The sequence below is a fragment of the Marmota marmota genome, unplaced genomic scaffold (genome assembly GCF_001458135.2).
Source record: "Marmota marmota marmota unplaced genomic scaffold, marMar, whole genome shotgun sequence".
Taxonomy (NCBI): domain Eukaryota; kingdom Metazoa; phylum Chordata; class Mammalia; order Rodentia; family Sciuridae; genus Marmota; species Marmota marmota.
In genome coordinates this window covers 31,368,258-31,389,598 of record NW_026000174.1, presented here as the reverse complement: position 1 = coordinate 31,389,598, position 21,341 = coordinate 31,368,258, and the positions used below count along the sequence as shown (strand labels likewise).

General features: G+C 39.2%; 1 protein-coding gene and 1 pseudogene across 1 annotated transcript; one reads left to right on the top strand and one right to left on the bottom strand.

The window, feature by feature from the left end:
- Positions 1–100: 100 nt before the first annotated feature.
- LOC107158320 lies at positions 101–5,494 on the bottom strand (annotated as a pseudogene).
- An 11,220-nt stretch (positions 5,495–16,714) lies between these two features.
- On the top strand, positions 16,715–17,668 carry LOC107158311 (mas-related G-protein coupled receptor member X2-like). The gene is given in 1 exon segment (XM_015504778.1): positions 16,715–17,668. A coding segment is annotated over 1 exon segment (954 nt).
- The last annotated feature ends 3,673 nt before the right edge of the window (positions 17,669–21,341 follow it).

The window sequence follows — 21,341 nt, the reverse complement described above, 5'->3', positions numbered from 1 at the left end:
ATATATATGAATGTCAATTTTGGACTCTATACAATCATCTATGTATCCTCCAGAGGTACTACTTCTTTTAAGGATCCCTTGAAGATGCAGAATCACTACATTAGGAGGATGTTGGACTCTCCATATTTTCCTGAGGAAGACTTTATCCACTTTTCTCCACCTCAGGTATGTCTTGAAGGCCTTCTCCAAAACCAACTTGAGTGACTGTCGCTGGTGCTGCTGATGCTGCCGCAGCCTACAGGAACCAACAAAGAAGTAAATGATAGGGTTGGTGCTGCTGTTAATGCTATACAGAAATAAAGCAGTCCTCTTAGCAAAATGCAGATTTATATGGTTTTTATGAATCAAGGCAACAGAAACTCCAGGATGCCTACAGGGAGGCCACAGAAGAGGAAGACCAGGACTGTGAGCCCAGTGGTCAAATACAGCCTGGTCAGCTGCACCCTCTGAGAGCCACAGAGGATTCTGATGAGCAGTGCCAAGCTAGACACAGAAAGAACCTAAATAAACAAATCAGCCATGCAGCACTGATGAAATCATATGTCTGACACCAAGAGAAGTCTAAATTCATAAAAAGTGAATCACAGTGGTTTTTATTCGGATGCTCATCAGCAGGGACAGGGCCCAGAGTAGGGCACATATGATAGCTGACATGTGTCTCAGGCGGTGGCAGCGGTACCAGACAGGACACAGGATGGACAGGCAGCGCTCAGCACTAACGGCCCTGATCATGCTCAGGCTTGTAAGGTAGGACCACATCATCACAGTGGTAGAGTACTTGATGATGAAGTTGAAAACGGAAACAAAAGTGGGGCTGAGTTCATGCAGAGAAGCTATAACATGAAAACAGAGAAAAAGGAAGTCGGCTCCCGCCAGGTTGAGGATGTAGACTGAGAAGGCGTTCCTGCGCATGCGGAAGCCCAAAAGTCAGAGCACAATTGCGTTTCCCGCCAGCCCAATCATCACAATGATGAGAGTCAGCAAGCCTGGGATCAAGGTCCATAGGTTGACAGGTTGAGGAAAAGTCCTGTTACTTCCATTCACCATCGTGAATTCTGTCCCCTCGGCTGGGGTGGTTGGATTTAGTATCAGAAAATATCCAGAGAAGTTGCTAGGAACATAAAAAAGTCATGAGTTCCTGCTGCATAACCCCTGATTCCCAGGACCACCCTGCTGTGTGGGAATTACTGTCCCTGTGTTAAGGGGAGGACACAGATGGTTGCAAAAATTATTTTTAAAAAGGCCAGGGAGGCTGAGGTTCTGGACTCAAACTCAATTCATGTTGACTCTAAACGCTATGCTGGGTGCTACTGCACAGGTTCATCTACTGACAGGAATATTCTATAGCCGATCATGCACACGGACCCCTCCTGTTCCTGCCAGAGGTCATGCCATGTCTCCAGAAAAAGTCTGGGATAGGATCTGAGATACCAGGAAAGGACTGTGTTCAAAGGCATTATCTTGTCCTGGGCCAGAATTTTTCCTTCAGGTTCAGGTTTTTAAAAAGGCAAATATGATCCCACAGCACACTCATGACTAACAGTGCTGTATTTAGGAGAAAAAAAGACTGCTTTGGAGACTTGAAAGGAAGGAGACCTCTTGGTAGGGCAGGTGTAAGGATGGTTGGGCCTGGTAGGCTAGAAATGGCTAAGTGTGTCATAGAAATGGCTCAGTGTGTCAGCCACAGAGGACAGCCACACTATGCATATCCCCTGTCTAGATCTGGTGCTATACACTGTATTCACAATGGTTATTCAGTGAATGGATGCATGAATAAGGAGACTAATGGTGACAGAAGACTTGGATTAAATGGACAAACAAAAATGAAATATAATTAAAGGAGTTAAAACATTAAGGTAAAATTAGATGAGGAAAATGTCATTCATCATTATTTTTTTGTGGACAACTGAGTGTGTTTAGAAGACTTATTTATGTTTATCCAAACAACAGAAGTTGACCACTGATGGGCCACAAAAGCAAGGAACAAAAATGGCTTTGCTGTGTACTTTGTAACATTTTGATGCAGAGTATGGGGTTAAGATGTGAGTTTGAGCTGAATTGCCCCGCAATTTGTAGGACAGAGAAATAAGAGGGGTTCAGGTCTGAGTGCCAAGAAAAGGTTTTGAAGGATGAAAACATTAAAAAATAAAAAGCTATTAATTGTTGGGCTGTGAAGTGTCCAATATAAATCTTTTCCATTTTTTCTCACAATAGAGTTTGCTTTGTAGGTAGAAGTCTTGTGTGAGGGTAATCTATGAGGAGAAGTAAAATGTTAAAGGGTTGGAATGGAAAGATGCTTGCATATATTTTAACTAGAGAAAGTGAATTATCTCAAACTTGGGTGAATAATAATAAAGATGGATAAGTCCTAAGGTATTCTCTCTTTGAATTCTTTCAGAGACCTCTGAGGTGAGAATTTGTATCATTTCTACTAAAAAGAGGATAAAATTAGATCACAGAGAGGATGAATTATTTCTTGTGGTCCAATACTGTGGATGAACTCAGCAGTGCCCCCTCAGGGCCCACTCTTTGGCCCTACTGACCCAGCACCACAGAACTCTTGATTACTTCTACATGGGGGTGGGAAGCAGAGGAGTAATTCCCAAGTTAAATCCAAGTTGGCCTTAAATATTGTGTATATAAGAATGTAATATCATATATATTCTTATAATATGTATATAAGAATAAACAAACTTCAGAAATGAGAAGAAGGAAAGCAAGTGAAATAGGGCAAAAATGAGGTGCTTTGGAAGCCAGTCAGGAACAGATGAGAATATAGAAGCTCTCCCCTTTCTTGCAAGGGCATCCAGGGTCATGGAGGCCAGAGAACTCACATGGACCCTCAAGTCAAAAAAAGAACACATCCTTCTCTGGTGTGCAGAGAGGCATCAGAAGTGAATGCATCCAACATGAGGTCTTGTAGATATAAAAGCTCCCGCAGCTTTGGTTGTCCAGAAGGGGATATGGGAGGAAATCTACAACCTCTGTTACCCCCACTCTGGGAACCTCAGTTGGAACATGTGGGGATTGCTTCCAAGACACTGAAGGGCATGGAGAGAGGGATTTGAACGTTTCAACTCCTGGCTCTTTGCCTGTGAGGTTGTGAGTTGCAATGGCAGTGCTTCTCCTCCTGCTTGATTGCCCCCTGCTACTGCTACAACTAACTGTGGTTCTTTCTCTTTCTCTTGTCCCTATAAGTGTAGGGGTGGTTATAATGTTTTGTTTTTGCGTGCCTTTAGCTACTTTATTATACCATGCTAATTATTCTTAACTCTATCTTTGTAAAGAGTCAACTAAACAAATACTCAATTACTTCATTTTTGGATTGCTTTTTTCTTCTTAAATACGCAAAAAAAGAACAATTTTGAAAAGCAGGTAACATAATGACAACCTGGGAGCTGGGTGTCCTGGCACATGCCTATAATTCCAGTGGCTCAAGAGGTTGAGGCAGGAGAATTGAGAGTTCAAAGCCAGCCTCAGCAAAAGCAAGATGCTAAGCAACTCAGTCAGACTCTTGGTGTCTCTAAATAAAATACAAAATAGGGCTATGGATGTGCCACAGTGGTCAAGTATACCTCACTTCACTTCCCAGTACCCTCCACACCCCCCCAAAATAAAATAAAACCTGGGTGTATGGCAGCTAAGCTCTCGGTGCAATTCCCTCATGTTACTGTGGTCCTCAAATGAATGTAACCAGCAGTGTTCTCCATGTGATGATGGATTTGAATGTCTAGAATAAGGGGGAGAATGTAGGGAGATGAATCATAAGGGAGAATGGTTTGGAGAAACTCTCTGAGAACATTCAGTTTAAGACGCCAGGACCCAGTGTTAACAAAGAGGCATCATCTCTTGTGCCTTTCCCTGAGGGAACCCCAGGACCCCCTGCTTGTAGCATCACAAGGTAGAAACATAGAGATATGAACTCAATACAAAATATTAGCAATTATTGGAAATAAGAAAGCGTTTAGAAAATACCCTTACCTTTTTTTCCCATTCTCTGTCCACAGGAGGAAAGCTGATCTGTGCTGAAGTGGAGAGCCTTTCTGGGATTAAGTGACACCACAGAACCCTTCTCTCTTCTAAAATGGGAGATGTTTACAGGAGCTGGAGTAAAAGGCAATAAATAAGCAAAACTTATCAAGATGCTGAATAGCCCTTCCTTTTATTTCCTCCAAAGGATTGTGGGCAACAGGAAACCAGAGCAGTTTAAGATGTGACCCTCAGAGAAGTGTTTCTGGGCATCTTCCCAATTGCCACTCATGTTCAGCCTCTCCCATCCAGCCTTTTCTTGTTTACCTCTCTGTAAGTAACTACTATTATGGCCCTTTAATTTCCAACCATAAAAAACAATTCAGTGAGAATTAGGTAGAGAAAACTCCAGGAAGTAAGAGGATAGAAGGAGATTTGAGGGATAGTCTCATTTGTCAAAAGAATTTTTCTTTCTTCCTTCTCTGTTTGGTTTGGCATATCAAGAGGGCGGTGTCTGTGGCCCTTATGAGTGGGGTATTTTCATCCAACTTTCTGGTTGAATAGAGTCACAATGATACATCACCCAGGAGAGCAGAGGACAGGAGGAAAGGAACTTGGGTTTTACATCTCCTGGCTCTCTGTCTGAGTCTCTGTGTTGGCAGAGACAGTGCCTCTCCATCTTTATGCTCATTCTCTCCCACCTCTGCAACTGCCCTGTCTCCTCAGTGTTCCTTCCCTTGTTCTTTCCCTGTTTCCCATGCACTTGTCACTTTTCCTTAACCTGCCCATCTTGGTAAATACTTCTATCATGAAGTGCTCTTCAAAAATTCCAATTTGTGTCAATGCTTTCTTCCTGGGATAATAAAAACAAATAACTTCAAAAAGCAAATGAAACACTGAGACCTGGGTCTTCAGCCGTTCAGCTCTGGGATGAAATGCCTACATGTCATTTGACCCCTTAAATGAACTCAAGAGGCAGAATTCTACCCATGTCAGCAGATTTGAATGTTTGGAAAAAAGGGCAGGATATGGGGAGATGGATCAGAATACAGAAAAATCTAGTTGACTCCTTTGAGAACTCCCACTTTTGAGGCTGCCAGCACCCAGTTTTCAGAGGGAGGTTTCTGTCTCTTGCTTTTTCCTTAAGAAATCAGAATGACTTCCTTCATGTAGCACCCCAAAGTAGAAACACAGGCATGTGGACATAGACTAAAGACTGTAAGTGGAAATAAGAAAATTCTTGGTGTCTATCCACGCCTTCCATCCATGTTTTTGTTTGGAGGTGAAGAATTGTTCAGTTTTGAGGGAGAAGAGCCTTTCTGACTTTGAGAAATGCCAGAGGATCCTTGCTTGTCCTCAATTTCTGAAATGTCTACAGGGGAAATGGAGTGAAAGCTGGTGGCCATGGGAACCTATCAAGATGTTAGACCACCTAGCAATTTCCTCTACCAGGACTCCAAGAACCTCAGAGATCAGAGCTGTTGACACAATTCTACCCTGAGGTGTTTCTTGGCACCTACCCCATTTTCACTCAGAGTTCACCATCTCTCAGTCCACCTCATTCTCAGTACTTTTATTCTGGAGCCTTTATTTTCCATCTAGCATTGTTAGTAATTAGTATAAGTAATCCCTGGTATTTTGGAGCCTAGATAGGAATATAAAGCAATGTAAGTTTTCATTGTGGGGCTTTCTAACAAATAATAAAGTACAATATAAGGCCATTCAATGATGGCATTTCTTTTATTTCTTTCATGTTTCAGTAGTAATGCATTCATGTGCACACTTTTACTCCAAAAGACACAGAAGTAACTACATGATCAATTTCTTCTGCCATTTCCATCTCTCCTGACCCAGGGTTTCCCTTGCCTCCTCAAGGAGATGATTGGACTGATAATAGGTTTCTTTTGTGGTAAGTTGGAGTCATCTGTCTAAATTCCAGGTATTTGAAGAAACTATCTACTCAGAGCCACATGTACACTCTGAGATCTCCCCCTTCTCTACTCTCTTTTCTGTGTTTGTCAATATTATCAATGTGAGAGATACATGTAAGGGTCCTTTTCTTCCACACTCCACTGTAATCTCCTGGAGACCAGAAAGCAAATCTCATTTATAATAATAGCCACCATTTATGCATTCACAATACTGATGCACGATACATGCCATACCATCTTCCAGAAAGAGCATTACTCCCACCCCTCTCATTTACAGGTAGATGCTAATAGGCCATTAGAAAATTCAATATAATGAATTTTAATATTTCATCAGTGGGAAACTGTTTGCTGAAGTTGTTTCCAATTATGAGGAATCACCTAGTGGACATCTCACAGTTCTCTGAACCATGTGATCATGCTATCTGGAAGGGTGAGTGGTGTGATATTCTCCTCATCTTGGAAAAAAGAAAAGTTAGAACTTTCAGATCAGCCCCTCCTGTAAACACCCTTGTACACCCCCAGACATCTCTATGATTGCATGTGTTACATTGTGTGGCAGTCTTTACTAGACTAGACTCCTTCCTTTCATGGACTATGAACTCCTTGAGGGTGGGTTCATTGTCTTTATATCTCCAGTGCCAGGCATGAGGGCTGGAATATGGAGGATGCTAAATAAGTATTTACACAATAAACAGAGTGACTAAGTGATATTGCAGTAGGAAGCCCGCTTACTGATATATTGAGGACCACAACTCTGTAGGTTAGTTGAGAATGTACATGTAATGACTGTAAGATAAATTTGTAACACAAATGTTTCATTTTTTTACCTGAATTAATTCACCAAAATGAAGAAGAGTGAATGACTTTTTTTGAGTAAAATTCAGCAAATAGATTTCTAGCCTCTCTATCTTTCAGGACTCACATTCCTCAAGCATTTTCTATTATTTGAAGTTCAGATTATTTATAGTGGAGATCTTATCATTTTAGAGAGAGTAGTGTGCACCAGGATATTCTTAATTATTCATAAATTTTTTCATCATAGTATAGTTTTCAGGTTTGCAACTATTTTACTAAAACATTTTAAAATCTACCTTTTAGATTTTTTTAATATTTACATTAGCTTTCACTGTACTCCTACTTTGTTGATTTACATTCTGTTATGATAAAATAGGCAGTAATATTGACAAATTCAACCAGCATAAGCAGAATTGGAAACAGGTCCGTGTTGTCCTTTTAAAGCAGAGGACTCAGTGCCCTAAGGGTAGAGCACAGGCACACTTATTTCAGTGAAAGGCCACGAGGACTCAGCATTTCCAGGAATCAGTGTATTTCCTAGATGGAATGTAGAGTCACATATTTATTTAACAGGTATTCATGATGCATAGAATTATCAGAGTGATTGATCTACTAGATTTAAATTTTCACTTAATTAATGCATAAACAGCCAAGAGTAATAGCTCCCAAAATGTGCTATGAAGGACTCTCATGTCTTTTCTCTCTTCCTAGATATCCTCTGTGTTATACCTCAAGGTGTAACCAAGAAGAAAATCCATCACTGGTATTGATATAAAGGAGATTCTTGAATAAGCTTTTGCCTTCCCTCCATTCTTCTCCCCAGGAGAAGCCAGTAAGGCTAAATGAGGGCAAAAGGCAAGGCTTTCCTCAGATTGGTCTGCTGCAGAGGGAATCCTCTGGTCCTTTGAGTGGTGGTGCCTGCAGGACTCTAGTGAACCCAGATGCATGAGCCACTCTTTTCAAGCTGCTCCACAACTGTGTGATTTTCAATCAGGAGCTTCTTGAGAAACATAGATGCTGAACATCTTCCAAGTTCCAGACACAATACCGTGCTCCAGAAATTCAAATGCATGCCCTGTGTTTTAGTTATATTTATCATCAGTGTGACCAAAGACCTGATAAAAACAATTTAGAGGAGGAAGTTTATTCTGGGTCATGGTTTCAGAGGTTTTGTCCACAGTCAGCTGACTCCATAGCTCTGGGCCCAAGATCTGACAGAACATCATGGTAGAAGACTGTGTCAGAGGAATGCTGCTCAACTCACTGCATTCAAGGAGCAGGGAAAAACTCTGTCCATTAGGGGAAAAATATTTTACCATCCAAGTTAATCTATATCAGTGGATTAATCTACTATTCAGATTACAGTTCTCATAAACTAATCATTTCATATCTGAACATTCCTGCATTATCTCCCACAGGATCTTTTGGGGGACACCTCATGCCTACACCATAAAAATATCATAGTCTTTTGGTGGAATATTTAGGTTTATCAGTGTAAAATCATATCACATGAAAAGTACAATTTGATTTTCTGCCTTCCTATTTGTATGTTTTCAATTTCTTTCTTTTTCCTATTTCTGTCTGGGTAAGACTTCCAATAGAATATAGAATAAGAGTGAGCAGAGTGCTGGTGTCAGATTTTAGAGGAAATGCTTTCAGCTTTTTCTACATTAAAAATGATGTTTGCAGTGACTTGAATACATGTAGTCCTAATTATCGTGAGGCTCATTCCTCTTACACTTAACTCATTCGGAGTTTGTATCATGAAGAGCTGTTGAAGTTGATCAAATCTCCTAATATATTGAGATAGTTATAAAAATTTATCAGAGGCTGGGGCTATAGCTCAGTGGCAGAGCCCTTGCCTAGTCTTGTGAGGCCCTGGGTTTAATCTTTAGCACCATATAAAAATAAACACATAAAGGCATTTTGTATATCTACAACTACAAATTTTTTTTTAAAAATAATTCTTCATTCTTTTGTTAATATATAGTTCATTTATTGAATTGCAATTTTGAACCATCCTTTCATTCCTTGGGTAAATCCAACTTGATAATGATGGATGGTTTTTTTGTTGTTTGATTTAATTTGCTAGTATTTGATTGAGAAATTTGAATCTATGTTCATCAGGGTTATTGAACTATATTTTTCTATGTTTTGTCTTTGTTTGATATTGGTATGTGGTTAATACTGACATGTTTGCAGACTTTCCTCGTTTCCAATTTTTTTGAAGTGTTTGTGAATAATTTGTTCTTCCTTAATAGCTGGTGGAATTCAGCAGTGAAGCCACCTAATTCTGGCTTTTCTTTGTTGGGAGACTTGTTATTAGTGATTCAATCTCCTTAATCCTGTTCAGACTTTCTATGTCTTGAAGATTCAATTTTGGTAAGGTGTATGTCCAGAAACTGAGCCATTCTTAGTCAATTCATCCAATTTTAATTGCTGGCTTGGTCGGCTACTTTTATGAAGGTCCCAGTTGGACATCACAATGCATTTTTCCTATAGTGTCTCCTTCTGTAATCACTGGCATCAGATTTGAGGGTATGGTTTAGTCATTTCTGTTGTGGCCGTGGCAGGCAGGTCCCTGTGGGCAGACTGCAGTAATGGGGCTACAGAAGTGCCATTGTGGAGTCCCAGTGGGTACATACATATCCCAGGGTGCCGCAGTCTGGCTGGGCACAATTCAGGAGCCACTTGTCAAAAGAAACGAACTTTATTTTTAGAACCACACACGCCAAACAAAACAGCTCCTCAGGAAAACCTTCAGAGCCCAACTGTCACCACCGGCTTCCCACAAACCTCTCCTCCTCCCCCACTCCTCCTGCTCTTGAGGCTGATTGGCTGGGTCGCATGGGCAGAGCCAAAAAAAGTCCCCCAATGAGCAGCTCCGTGGTCTAAAAGGGCGGGGAAACAGCCCAATGAGCATCACCGCAGAGGAGCCAATCAGTTGGCAGCTAGAAGTTGCTGGGGCCTCTGTGAGCCAATCATCAGCTGGCAGCTGGAAGTTTGCTGGCAGCTGGAAGTTTGATGGGGCCCCTTTTGGCTGTGGCTCTCAACACCAGGGGAATCCTACAATTCTCTAGGAGGTGGCGGACAGGAGGAGGTGAGGTGAGAATGAGCCCCAAACCTAAAGTGGGTAAGCATCATGGCTTCTACAGTGCTGGAGGTAGCACCTCTCCTGTTGTGTTGAAGCACTTTCCCCTATAATGTAGGGCACTGCATAGGCTAGGGTGCTGGGTCACATTTGTACTTCTGAGTCTAGTTGCATTTGTGGGGCTACATTCCCTTTGGTAGTGTGATAGAATGTTTGTGTGACCCCGGAGATAGGGATGTGTGTCTCCTGTCCCCTAGGGCAGTGTGAACTCTTTCTCAAGATGGTATTACACTACCACAAGTTGTCCTCTGGGAGTGAAGGGAGACAATGTGCGCTACTTTTTCTGTAGCAAAAATACCATGGCAACCCTAAGGAATTCCCCTTACTGGGCTCTAAGCCTGTGACAACTGTGGAAACCACCTATAGATAGAATGGCCAAGTAGCCAGAGTGCATGGAGAAAGAATCTACTGGGGCTCTCTCATTTACCCTTTCCATTGGCTATGGTCTATGGCCACAGTGGCTGATGTGCTTGTTTTTCGATGTTGACACCTCAGGTCTCTGTGGACTGCAACATTCCCATGACTCCCTTACTGAGTTCCAGTGTTCTCCCTTGGGCACTCACATTGAAATGAAGTTTTACTTTTTTCTTTCTTTTTTTTTTTCCTTTTCTGTTGTTGACTTGGTTTTCTGTGCAGAAGGAGGAAAGTGCTATGCCTCCAAAGATATGTATCCAAATATCTTTGTCTTTTTCTTTGCTACTGTGTGCAAAGAAATGATTCTATGTGATAATTTCCTTCTAAGGATTACTTTATCATCCCCCAAATTTTGATAATTAAAAAATTATTTTTCATTTAGTTGAAAAAATTCCATTTCTCTTGATACTTCTTTTACTCTTGTGATAAACAGAATTTTCTCATTTAACCTCTAAATATTTTGGGTGTTTCCAGTTATCGTTCTGTTACTTATCTCTCAATTACTATTGCCTGAAAGCATATACACTGTATGATTTCTGTTGTCTAAATTGCTTGAGGTAAGTTTTACTGCCTAGATTGTGATTGATCTTGATGAATGTTTCTTGTGAACTTGAGTAGTTGAATTAGACTCATTAGATCAAACTTTTGAATGTCAGTCAGATACAATTGATTGAAGATGCTCTCCAATTTCAACTATTCATTTCCTACTAATTTTTGCCTGCTGTATTTGCCAATTACTGAAAAAGACCCATGAGAAAAATTCCAAATCTAAGAGTAGATTCATTTATTTCTTCATTGCATTTCTACTAGAATTTGTCTCAGACATTTTGTCATTCTGTTTTTCTGTTTGTACAATTGTACAATGAACATAATAAGTTAGTTAGTCAATTAGAGAATTGACTTCTTTATTATGGGATCAGTAACCTTTGATATCCCTGATAATTTTCTCTTTTCTGAAGTGTGGTATTTCTAGAATTGATATGGCTATCCATTCTTTCTTTTGATTATAATAACATCGTGCATTTTCTCCATATCTTTATTGGAATCTATGGTGACTTAATTTTTAAGTTGTTTTTCTAGTAACCAACATATGTTTAGATTTTTATTAATGCTCACATGTTCCCTGACTTAAAATCGCTATTGCAAATCATTCACATTTAAAGTGATTATTATCATTAGTAAGTCCACCATATATGCAACTGTAGTCTCTTAATTACCCCCATCTTTTTTATTACACTATTTGCCTATTTTAGTTTTATTGACCATTTTATATGATTTATTTTCTCTTCTCTCAACATATTCATTATAGTTCTATTAAAAATGATTGTAATGATTGCCCTAGTATTCTCAACACACATTTACAACTAATCTAAGTCCACTTTCAATTAATAGTATACTTCTTCATGAATAGTTCAATTATTATAACAGTATTCTCATTTTGTCTTACCTATCCCTTATAACATCACTGTCATACATTTTTCATTTTCCCATAAGCAGTAATCATTCAAAATTGCTGTAGTTATTATTTTATACCAAATATTCTCTATTAGATCAGTCAAGAATGAGAAAATGTATGATGGTATTTTAACTTCTTTTGTTCCTTTTTTGAATGCTCTTTACATTGGTATCAGTTTGTGCCTTATCATTTCCTTTTCTCTGAAGAAAACTTCTTTCATATTTCTTCATATTAAAGAAGACCAATGAAAGTTAGTCTAAATATATAGAGATTATAGTACTTGTTACCTGAGCCTGAGAAATGTACACAGAAGGGAGAAGTGAGAGGGCAATAAATGGCATGGGTAGGAGGAATAACTTTTTATATTCATAGCATAGTATGATACTTGTGGTTGAAAACAATTAGTTGCATATAATAAAATAGCTAATAGGATTTTGTGTATTTCCCACACAAAGAAAGGTGTACATCTGAGGTGATAGATCAATTATACTGATGTGACTATACATTGAATACATGTATTGAAATACTATAAAAATATGCCATAAGTGTATATAATTATTATTTGTCAATTAAAATAATTTAAAAGAAGATTTCTAGCAATATAGGCATACCAATAACAAATTCATTTAATTTTTGTGTCTTTCACAGTCTTTTTCTCTTTCATTATTGAAGGATGACTTCAGTAAGTTCAGTGTTCTGGGTTGTTGGTCATTTTCTTGCAACACTTTAAATATCTCACCCCATTCTCATCTTTATGCATGGATTCTGAAGAGAAGTCTAATGTAATTATTTTCTTTTGTCTTTATATGTAAGGGGCTTCCTCTGGTGTCTTTCAAGATTTTCTTTGTCTTTCATGTTCTGTAGTTTGAATCCAATATGCTTAGATATATTTATTTATTTATTTATCTATTTATTTATTTATTTATTTATTTATGTTGTATTTATCCTGTTTGGTGTTTTCTTTGCTTTGAATTTGTGGTTTGGTGTCTGAAAATCTTTTTAAAAATCTCAACCAGTATTATTTCAAATATTGCCCCTCCTTTTACTATCATTTCCTTCTGTTATTTTCAATATGAATGTTAACCCTTTTTAATGGATACAAACTTGTGAATATTCTATTTTTATTTTTTCTTCAAGTCTTTGTTTTTAATCTTTGTTTTTTCTGTTTGGGAAGATTTTTTAAAATATTTTTATTAGTTGTTGATGAAATTTTAAATTTTTATTTATTTATTTGTATGTGGTGCTGAGAATCAAACCCAGTGCCTCACACATTCTAGGCAAGCACTCTACCACTGAGCCACAATCCTAGCCCTGTTTGAGAAGTTTTTATCACCTTCCTCCAATTTTCCTATATTTTCTAGTTCGTTGTATATTTTTCTAGGTTGTGCATTGTACACCCATGAGAGTTCTTCAATGGCATTCTTCATTTCTGTTACAGTGATTTTTACTTTTATCATTCTCTCTTTGTGTGTCAAATCCACCTGCTTTTACAAACTATCCACATTTTCTATGAGAGTCTTTAAAATATTAATCATAGCTAATTTACACCCCCAGTCACTTTCAAATTCTCTACCATATCCAAATACTTTGTATCTTTCATGGAAACCAATTGATACTATCATTAATGCAGATGACTTGACATAAAACATACAAAATGTAAGTTTACTATTTAAATTTGTAACCATGACTAACAAAAATTTAGAAGAATGGCTAAGCATAGATGTTGATTCTGAAGAATAGGATTGAGAAAGATGGTCCCCTTCTGTGTGATGCACTTCAATATTCAAAAAGAACATGTAAGCAGCACATGTGACTGCTATGACAATGAAGAAGAGTGGGCCAGGACATGAAGGGCCTCAGATGGCAAGTAATTAAAATGTGATTTATTTTTAGTTATGTAGCCTTTCATGTTAAGCTCACATTACTTGGAATATATGGTCTATAAGCAGGAAGAAGTCCCAAAACAAAATGAATTCCACAGAAGGAGACCTGATTGGGTGGGGATGGGCAGAGATTGAGACATGGGATTAGAGTTTGACCAAATGTCAAGAAGCATCTTGTGAGGAACATGACTCAACAGACTCCACACTTTCATTTGTCAGAAGGGCTGTACAGGAAGCCACAGGGCTTTCTGGGATCTTGATGGTCACTGGAGCACCAGGCCTCACTCAGATTCTGCAGTCACTTCTCCAGGGCAGAGAAGTGTCTTTGAGTGACAGTCAAAAATACAGGAGGCTCTTCCCTTCAGCACGACTTGCGACTGCTGTCAAGAGAATTAAACAAAGGTAAGAATTTAGCAAGAACTTATTTTCAAATCATTTTTCTTTTTTTCCCTTCTAGTTCATATACAAATGGGGAATAATCCACTTCACTTTGGCAAAGTGTATGAAGGGATCCACAGGGGCTGTAGCTGGGAAAGTCAGGAGATATGAAGCTCCCTCTTTATAACTTTGGTGCTAGCGGTTGACTGTGGGAGAAATGAAGGCTGTAAACTGGGACCTTTCCTTGTTTTTCCAACATGTGCTAATTCCTCTATTCATTACAACTGTCCAAATTCACTGTAACAATGGAAATCCTCTGCTTTCCTTAACCAAGGAAGTAAGATGGGGTACACATATGCTTTTCCAAACTAAATCCTGTGAATAAATTTGTCACTTGTTTTTCTTCGTTTACAAATCTTTGTTTTATGTATCTCTCAATATCTCTGTAGAAAACTGGTGGCCTAAAATGAGATAATTGAGAAGTCTAATAAAGGAAAATGTATCAATATGGACAGATTTGGAAAAGTTGCAAGGCATGGTGAGACTCCCACCACTCTCACCAAGGAGCTTGAAGTCAATAGGTTTTAAAAGAAAAATCAGAAAGAGAAATCATTGGGATTCAGAGATGGCTGAATAAAAAGCTGGTTTTTTGATGTGGTCACAGGGAATATACTACATAGAATCTGTGTCCTTAGTAACACAGTAGCACTGCCACTGCCAACTCACCACCTAGCCTAGAAAACCAGGATATTAAAAATCAGCAAATTATTCTTCTCCTTCTGTTCAATCCCCTTTCAATGCGTCTTTTTGAGCAAATGCAACCAGAAGTGAGAGCAAAAGGATTTCATTAATGGAGCATGGAAATGTCTCCTCCTAGGATGCACAAGGAGGTAGTGAAGGTTGAACATGGCATTCTGACAACAAATGGGAAATAATCCATCTCTTTGTATAGCCTTTCACACTTTGCACTTTGGGGGGAATTTTTCCCTCACAAAGTGACAGATACATTTTCACATTTATCTCCTCCCAGTTTGTCTGAATGTTTATTTGTATATCCCTCTATGGTGGCTTTCTTTTAAGTAATATCTCACTACCATCATAAATGAATTGGGAATGGTATATAGTGAAGAAACCTGTTTCTAAGTATTTTCTAAGAAACGTGTTTCTAATTATTTTAAGCTGTGATATTTGATTCAGCAAAGAGGAACCAGTTAGAGTAGTAATTTAACAAGAAGGTGTTGATCAGACCCAGAACTGGCAGTTCCATTATGGCAGGCGCCACGTTACCCTGCAATATCTACTTCCCTCTGTCTAGAGAGGTGCCCTCATCCTCATGGTCCTTCATGGCCTTCAAATTCATCATCATTCCATCCTGGAGGGAAAAGGGAAGGAATGGCAGAACCTAGGAGTTTCTTACATCACTTCTGCCCATGTCCCATTTACCAATGCTCAGTGATATGTTGCCTTCAACAGTGAGGGAGGCTTGGACTACAGTCCTTGTTCTGGTCTATCACTCTCAGTATTGTTATGTGAAAAAGGAGGAGTATGGCTGTTTGGAGCCATTTGTGGCTTCCACATCCCTGATTCTTTCTCACTGCCCATTAACATGAGACAGAGAACAATAATAAAATCTGGAACAGTGTTCCAGGAGACTTGAATTTCTTTTGGATTTTCTCTTCATTCTGTGATCTCAATTTTTTTTTTGCATTCATTTAGTCTCAGATTCTTCCTGTGAAAATTAAGATATTATAAAAAATGTGTATAGGACCTGTACTAGTAATCAGAAACATAATAGTGACCAATAAAGACAACCTTGAGAACCAAGCAGGTGTAGGTTTTATGGAACATTGAGTATAATGTGAGAGACCAAAGGGGGGAAATAAGACTTATACTTTGAAAATATAAATGTGAATTTGGCACTCTGTTCAGTGCCAAAAATAAGAAGTCTAATATGTCATGAGGAAGAACACCAGAGGCCATGATCAATCATAACCTCCTCAGCTCAACCAGATCTATAGGAACTATGAGAACGTGGGAAGAAAGGATATAGTCCTTGATGCTCTGAAGATCCTGCCATCTCCCATTAGGATCTTTCTGTTCTCTGTGAGTCTTGGAGAATCTGGATGAATGAGAACCTTTTCAGTGTCACAGAGGGATTGCTGAGGTCTCTGCTCTGTTGACTGGCCATCCACACACCTGTTACAGCAAGATGTCACATTCCCTTTGTTATCTTGAATCATAACATCCTCTCTCTCCTGCTGTCAGTCACTGAAGGTGGCCATGGGTCATGCCTGAGGCTTCCACTTTCTTATCCATGAGAGGAAAGTTCTATCTTAGTACAGAAGAATTTCTCATCCCAGAGCTCTGTTGCCGTCCTGTGGATGTACCTGGCTTTTCTCCTCCTGCCTCCTGTAGTCATGACAAGGCTTAGGATAATAAGTGGGGACGTTGGGATCATAGAATTTTCCCATGTCAAGAGAGGACCTGTCTTGTGCTAGAGAGACAGTCTCAGGCTAGGTCAGCAAGCTGCAGCAAGAGCTGAATTTGAAGCCAAATCTGTAGGAATTCCCAGTCTTTGATGAATCACTTAATCTCTGCAAGCTTCTGTTTCACTCTTTGTGACACAGGGACAGTAGTTCCCACCTAGCAGGGTGGTATTGAGAATCAGAGCTCCTGCTGCAGTTGCTGCTCACATCTTGTTTGTGTTCGCAGGGGCACCAGTGAAAGGATTTTGAGTATGGATCCCACCATTCCAGCCTTGTGGACTGAAATTACAACAATGAATGGAAGTGACCCAGCTGCTCCTCCACAATGTGGCAAGGAGAAACTTATCTTGTGATTGCTAACTTTCATCAATGCCACGGTTGGGCTGGCAGGGAATGCGGTTGTTGTCTGGCTCCTGGGCTTCTGCATACGCAGGAATGTCTTCTCCATCTACATTCTCAACCTGGCTGGGGCTGACTTCTTCTTCCTCTGCTGCCACCTTATAGGATCTCTGGTGACATTCATCAACTTCTTTCATTCAAACTCAGTCTCCATCCCAGAGTTCTTAAACACCGTGATGATCTTTTATTACATTGCAGGTGTGAGCATGCTCAGCTCCATTAGCACTGAGCGCTGTCTTTCCATCTTGTGCCCCATCTGGTATCGCTTCCATCGACCAAGACACATGTCAACTATCATGTGTGCTGTGCTCTGGGCTCTGTCCCTGCTGCTGAGCATACTGGAAGGGAACTATTGTGGTTTCTTTTTGAGGGATTTTGACAATGATAGGTGTCAGGCATTTGATTTCACCTGTGCTGCATGGCTGATTATTTTGGTTGTGATTCTACTTGGTTCTAGCCTGGTCCTGTTAGTCAGAATCCTCTGTAGCTCCAGGCCAATGCTGCTAACTAGGCTGTATGTGACCATCCTGATCACTGCACTAGTCTTCTTCCTCCTTGCTGTGCCCCTAGGCATTTACTTCTTCCTATTATATTGGTTTTATAATGATATTAATTCATTACCTTGTAGGTTTCTCCTGGTGGCCCTTGTCATGTCCTGTGTTAATAGCTCTGCCAACCCCCTCATTTACTTTTTCGTTGGCTCCTTTAGGCAGCAGCAGAGGCAGCCCCTCAAGCTGGTTCTCCAGAGGGCTCTGCAGGACACTCCTACAACTGTCTTCAGCAATCCCTGGAGGGTCAGGAAGTAGCATCATGTAGCATTTGAGAGTCTCTGCCTTAATCAGATAGACATGACTTTGAGAGGCCCCTTTTCACAATCTCTTTCTCTGTCAGGCCCCTGATCTCCAAATGCTTAAGATAATAATCATCCTTGTGAGGACCAAGACAGGGTCTGTCACACAGAGAATGTTGCAGTGTCATTGGAACTCACTCGGAGGCATCATCTCATCCCCCTGTGAGTTTTGTAGTTCTAGGGTCCAGGACTATTCTCACTTTTGAGTAGTTCCTCTTCCAGCAGAAGGCAGAAGCTAATCTAGGAACCGTTTAAATTTCTTTGGTCACTGAACTTGATAGAGAATAAAAGAATGTTATGTTTTTGGTGTTTCTTTTTCTGTTCCCTACAATTTATGTCTCATTGAAACTAGAATAATTAAATTTCAATCTAGCCTACAAAAGAACAATGTTCTTTAATCTTGGCAGGGGTGTTAGGTTTTCAAATTAAAGGAGGAAAAAGAAAACAAGGTGGGGGTGGATCTCCTACAAATCAAAGGGTCTAAGGAGTGGGAGGTGGGAGGAGAGTGTTGGGCAAAATTATACTGTTATGTTGTGTGCATGTACAAACATGTAACAACAAATCCCATCAATAAGTAAAAGTGTAATGCACCATTAAAAATGAGGAAAACAAAGTATAAAACTTTGTTGTACCTGTGTTCCACAGTTGAAGTACATTTTGTTGTTTCCAAGTTTTGTCAATTAAGACTTATGCTGCTATGGATATTGGTTAACAACTAATTTTGGATAGTTTCTTCTTGTTGTTTTATAGTTTCTTCAGATGCCCAATTATGTTCTTTACTTTAGATATTTCTACATTTTGATGTAGGTCTTTATTGCTGTAAACTTTCCACTTAATGTTCCTTTTGCCCATTCCGTGTGTGTGTGTGTGTGTGTATGTGTGTGTGTGTGTGTGTGTTTTGTGCTGGGGATTGAACCCAGGGCCTTATGCATGTAAGGCAAGCACTCTACCAACTGAGCTATATCTCCAGCTATATCTCCACCTATTACCTAACTCTTTATATGTTGCATTTCCATTTTCATTTTTCTTTAGAAATATTTTAAATTTTTTTCTTTACTTTGATCATTGACTCATTGGATATTCAGGAGCATGCTGTTTAATTTCCATGTGTTTATACAGTTTCAAGGATTCCTTCTCTTCTTGATTTTGTTTCATTCCATTGTGGTCTGAAAGCATGCCTGATATGATTTTGACTTTTAAAAATTGTTATGACTCTTATGTGGCCTAGCATAATCAATTCTGGGGAATGTTCCATGTGCAGTTGAGAGCAATGTATATTTAATAAATAAAAGGAAAGACATTGAACACTGAATATAAAAACATTGCAAATTTATAGTAAGTAAAACTGATATTTTCACAAATGAGGATGTGGAAAATTTGAAACTATGAGACATTGCTAGGGGTATGAAAATAGTAGATCCTTTTGGAAAAAAGTATTTGACAGTTTCTTATAAATGTAAACCCATGGTAACATATGACTTGGCAATTTCATTTTGGTATTTTCTCAAAGAAGTAAAAAATATATATCTATACAAAGACTTACTTGTGAAAATTTATGATATATTCATTCGTAATAACCATCAACTAGAAATAGCCCTCATGACCATAAACTAGGTAATCATCAAATATAGTATATCCATGTAATGGAACATTACTGATTGATTTAAAAGAAAACTGGTACACAAAACAACAGCTCAAAAGCATGTTGCTAAATGACAGAAGATAAGACTCTATTCCTATACAACATTCTCAAAGTGGAAAATCTATGGTGGTGGAAAGCATCAATGGTTTTCAGCAGAGAGGATAAAAAACTGGGATTGACTCTGTGAGGGCATGAGGGAACTTTCAAAGTGATGGAAATATTTTATACCTTGATGGTAGTGGCAGTCATCTATACTGCATGTGCTGGTCAAATATATATAAAGATGAATTTTTCTGTTCATAACTTATGTATTAATAAACTTAAAAATATATATAATATATAATATACATATATACATATAAACATGATTTACACAACAGCTAGAATTCTTAATGAAGAAAAACTTGATGCTCTTTCTATTGTCTTTTCCAGTTTTAGCATTAAATTATTTCTTGCTTTATGGACTCAGTATGCTAGCACCATTAGCACTGAGTGCTGTCTGTCAGTCCTGTGGCCCATCTAGTACTATTGTTGACCCAGATACATATCAGCTGTCATGTGTGCCCTGCTCTGGGTCCTTTCTCTGCTGCTGAGCATCCTGGAACACAACTATGGGGCTTTCAGTTTAGATATTATCCATGCCAGAGATTAAATTTCTTTCATGCTTGTGTGGCTGATCTCTTTATTTGTGGTTATCTCTGCGTGTATGCTGGCACTACTTGTCAGGATCCTCTGTGGTTCCCCAAAGATACAGCTGACCAGGCTGTATGTGACCATCAGGCTATCAATGCTGGTCTTACTCCTCTAAGTCCTGCCTGCAGGCATCCTGGATTCAGATGAGCCATAATTCTGAGAGAATTGCTTTATTCCTATATGGTGTTAACTCTGGTGACAACCTCATCTACTTCTTTGTTGGCTTCTGTAGGTGGAAATAGCTTCAATAGCAGTGGCAGTGCCTGAAGTAGGTTCTGGAGAAGGCCTTCCAGGACATAGCTTATGTGAGAAAGATTTCCTCAGCAAACTCAGAAAGTCCAGCATCCCTTTAATGTAATGAATTTGTAGCTACCAGGTACATTCAGAGAAATTGTACCTCCAGAAGATTACATAGATGACTATGTAGATACAGATAGATATAGATTAGATGGATAGATGTGCCCATTTACCTATTGTTTGTAGCTGCTTTCACATGACAACAGCTGAGATGAATAGTAACAGAGATCACAGGACTGTGAAGATTAACATATTCACTAACATGATCTTCACAAATGTATGTACAGATACAGATAAATAAAAACAGAGGCATAGATACTTCACTTTAACAAACACATTTTTAATTCTATTTTAAATATTCTCTGTAAAGATTATCTTATGGAACTTTATTTTTATTTTCTGTCTCATGCTGAGCTTGAAATCTACAGGACAGGGTAGAACCAAGAAAGCCTGAGCTAAACTCCTGAGAACAAACCAGAACCCTGTTTATCTCTTTCTGTACCTGTAAGTTTTATGATACGAGTGTTCTGCAAGAGAAGTTGGTTCCCATTATCATGGTGATAAACACACAATCATCAGAGCAGCTGAAGAGGTTACCAAGTGTGGGAGGATCAGCTGCAGGGCCAGCTGCTGGCTCATGCCAATGAGATGCCAACAGGGAAGCAACAACACGCTGAGCATCCTGGTACCCCTTCACCAGCCTTCCATAACAAACCAAAGCTTGATGCCACCCTAACCAGAAACTTAAAGAGAAGAAGATTGGGGAAATGTGCAGCCCAGATGAGCTGACACTTTCAAAGCAATGCAATCTATCCCTTCTCAACTTGCTGCCCAATACTCTTTAAACCACAGCTAATTCCAAATAAAGACAAGACTGAAGTCAAGCCTCTTCCTATCATGATATGACTCTCCAACCTAGAAATCAAAGCATGCCATTTCCCCAAAAATGTAGACGACTTTTCACGTACTTAATGGCCATTCATGTGTCTTTGTACGA